General features: G+C 44.9%; 1 protein-coding gene across 1 annotated transcript; it reads left to right on the forward strand.

The window, feature by feature from the left end:
• Positions 1–1,200: 1,200 nt before the first annotated feature.
• Positions 1,201–2,374, forward strand: LOC121991259 (transcription factor MYB36-like). Its single transcript, XM_042545302.1, has 3 exons — positions 1,201–1,494; positions 1,563–1,692; positions 1,761–2,374. Exons 1-3 carry the CDS (start codon positions 1,218–1,220, stop codon positions 2,203–2,205), a joined length of 852 nt encoding a protein of 283 aa, XP_042401236.1. The 5' UTR covers positions 1,201–1,217; the 3' UTR covers positions 2,206–2,374.
• The last annotated feature ends 277 nt before the right edge of the window (positions 2,375–2,651 follow it).

Below are 2,651 nucleotides of genomic sequence, written 5' to 3' on the forward strand. Positions count from 1 at the left end.
TTAACACAAAAAATAAAAGGACAGGTGACCCCTTAGCCCAGGGCGAGCAGGTGCTCGCACCTGTGAGCCCGCCACCCGCCACGTGCGCACGTGCACTTAGCCCAGGGCGAGCAGGTGCTCGCACCTGTGAGCCCGCCACCCGCCACCCGCCACGTGCGCACGTGCGCACGTGCACAATGGGCGCTTTGTAGGCGCACTTTGCACTTCGCACGCAAAGGGAGATGACTGGACAGTTGACTTAGGGAATGGATGGCTACCGTTGATCAACGTTGATCAAATAGGTATGATGGATCGCTTGTGATGCGATCTAGAGCGTTAGATCGCAAAGAGTAACGATCTGACGGCCTGGGATGAGACTTGATCTGAAGCATCGAATCAATGGATCCAGATCCGATGGCCGATGACAATAGGCGGATCTGAGGGTCACAACTCCTCAGATCTGATGAATGAGATTGAAGTGGGCTTAGTGAAGGGTTACAACCCTTCAGAATAGATGATCTAGATCGATCCAGCCCAAGGAACACATCCACTCACCCAAAGGACACTCAACCTCTTCTTTCAGTATAAATAGAACCCTCCAGATGATGGAATACTCACTCAATCCTCTCTTCTCTTCCTCAAGCATTCATCTCATCTTGTGCATACAAGAGTCCAAGAAGTCTACTAAAAGGTTCGCTGGTATCGGAAGTCGGAGTGCTACGATTCCGAGACGTTCGTCGTTGTATCTTGGGAACGAATTGCAACAATCCGTTAAGTACCGTAGCGGAGCAATATCGTTTACGGAGATAGTGTCGAACACTAGCCTCGACGATCAGTTTGCATACTCCAGAAGCTACCCGGGGATCAGCTCTTCTCCACGTCGAAGAAGATAGGGGACTTTAGGAGTTCGCTTTACAGGAAATTTTCTCTGACAACATCGATGATTAGTTGTTGAGCTGAAGTAAAATAGAAACAATCTATTTTAGTAAAAGCTCAAAATTAATGATTATTCAGTTTAATTTTGGCTTGGGACAATGGCAAAATAATGAAATCATAGTGCGTCTATATATAAAGATTTGGAAGCTTAATAAATATTTTCTGTTTAGAAAATTTCAGACTTATTTGCACTCTTCATTTGTAAAATAATGACTTTATCGTCTTCCCAATGTAATTAGGATAGTGATGATATATACGCAGAAAAAAGAAGTGTTGCCCACCGTCTCTCTCACCTGTGTTGTATGATATATAGGTGCATCATTACTCCTCTCTCCCACCACATCTACGCTCTTCGATCGCCGGCACCACCACCGCCAGAATCCACGACGACGAAACCCAAAACCAGCCTCGAATCGAACCAACGTACAGCCGCAAGCAAAGATATGGGAAGAGCGCCGTGCTGCGACAAAGCCAACGTGAAGAAAGGCCCCTGGTCGCCGGAGGAGGACGCCAAGCTCGTCTCCTACATCCATCAACACGGCACGGGCGGTAACTGGATTGCCCTCCCCCACAAGATCGGTACATAACTAATTCCTAATGACCCATTATTCATTGATGCAATTACCTCATTAAATTAATTGATCTAGGCCTGAAACGTTGCGGCAAGAGCTGCCGTCTCCGGTGGCTCAACTACCTCCGCCCCGACATCAAGCACGGGGCCTTTTCCGACGAGGAAGACCGAGTCATTCTCAGTTTGTACATCACCATCGGCAGCAGGCAAGTAATTAATTCTACAATTATCCATTCATTCCCTTAATTAATCATTATGCTTTTGATTAATTAAGGTGGTCTATAATCGCCTCGCAATTACCCGGTCGGACCGACAACGACATCAAGAACTACTGGAACACCAAGCTCAAGAAGAAGCTCTTCGGCAAGCCGCGAAGGGAACCGTGCGCACACCGCCGCCGGAGCAAAGGAACTAGTAAGGATGGTGATGCCGATGAGGCCGATTCCATTCCTGATTCCGGCTGCAACAATTGGACCCACACACAATCTAATAATCCACCCTCGTGGTCGACCAAAATCGGACAGGGTCCATCGATGATTTCCCAGGCACAATCGTTTGATGAAGCGGCCGGAATTGGCTTGGCTGGTTCTGGTTCCTTGCAGACAAATCTACTCGGCGATGGTTTCTCCACCGAGCTCGACGAGATGCTGATCTGGTTCGGCCAGGGAATAGATGGCTCCTGCACTTTTGAAAGCAGCATAATTAGTAACGCTGCTTAGGAGATGTATAATTTGTTTAGCTGTTGTGATTTGAGTTAATTAGTTACTGCAGATATTGCTATGTATTTGGTGGAGAGCTAGATGTGTCATCGTATTTTTCATTTTAAATTTCATGCAATTAATCTAACTATTTGCAATTAATTCCCATGTATTAACTAGTAACTATTTGCAATTAGTGATTGCTTGTTCGGTTAGGAGTCTAATTTATAGCTTATAATAAAAAATAGTCTTGATATATGTAAGAATAAAAGTGAAGTAATCTAACTGGTCGTCAGAATCTGTATAATGGGTTACTTTCACATTAATTGAAACTTTCTTTTACCTTGTCTAATAATATTCTCTTGCATCGTTACACTCATTTTACATATCATTTGTTCAGAACATTTATAACTTTTCTAAAGATGAAAACAACTGATGATGCGCAGCGACAAATAGAAGACTACGTA

This window comes from Zingiber officinale, chromosome 1B, assembly GCF_018446385.1.
Source record: "Zingiber officinale cultivar Zhangliang chromosome 1B, Zo_v1.1, whole genome shotgun sequence".
NCBI classification, from domain to species: Eukaryota; Viridiplantae; Streptophyta; class Magnoliopsida; order Zingiberales; family Zingiberaceae; genus Zingiber; species Zingiber officinale.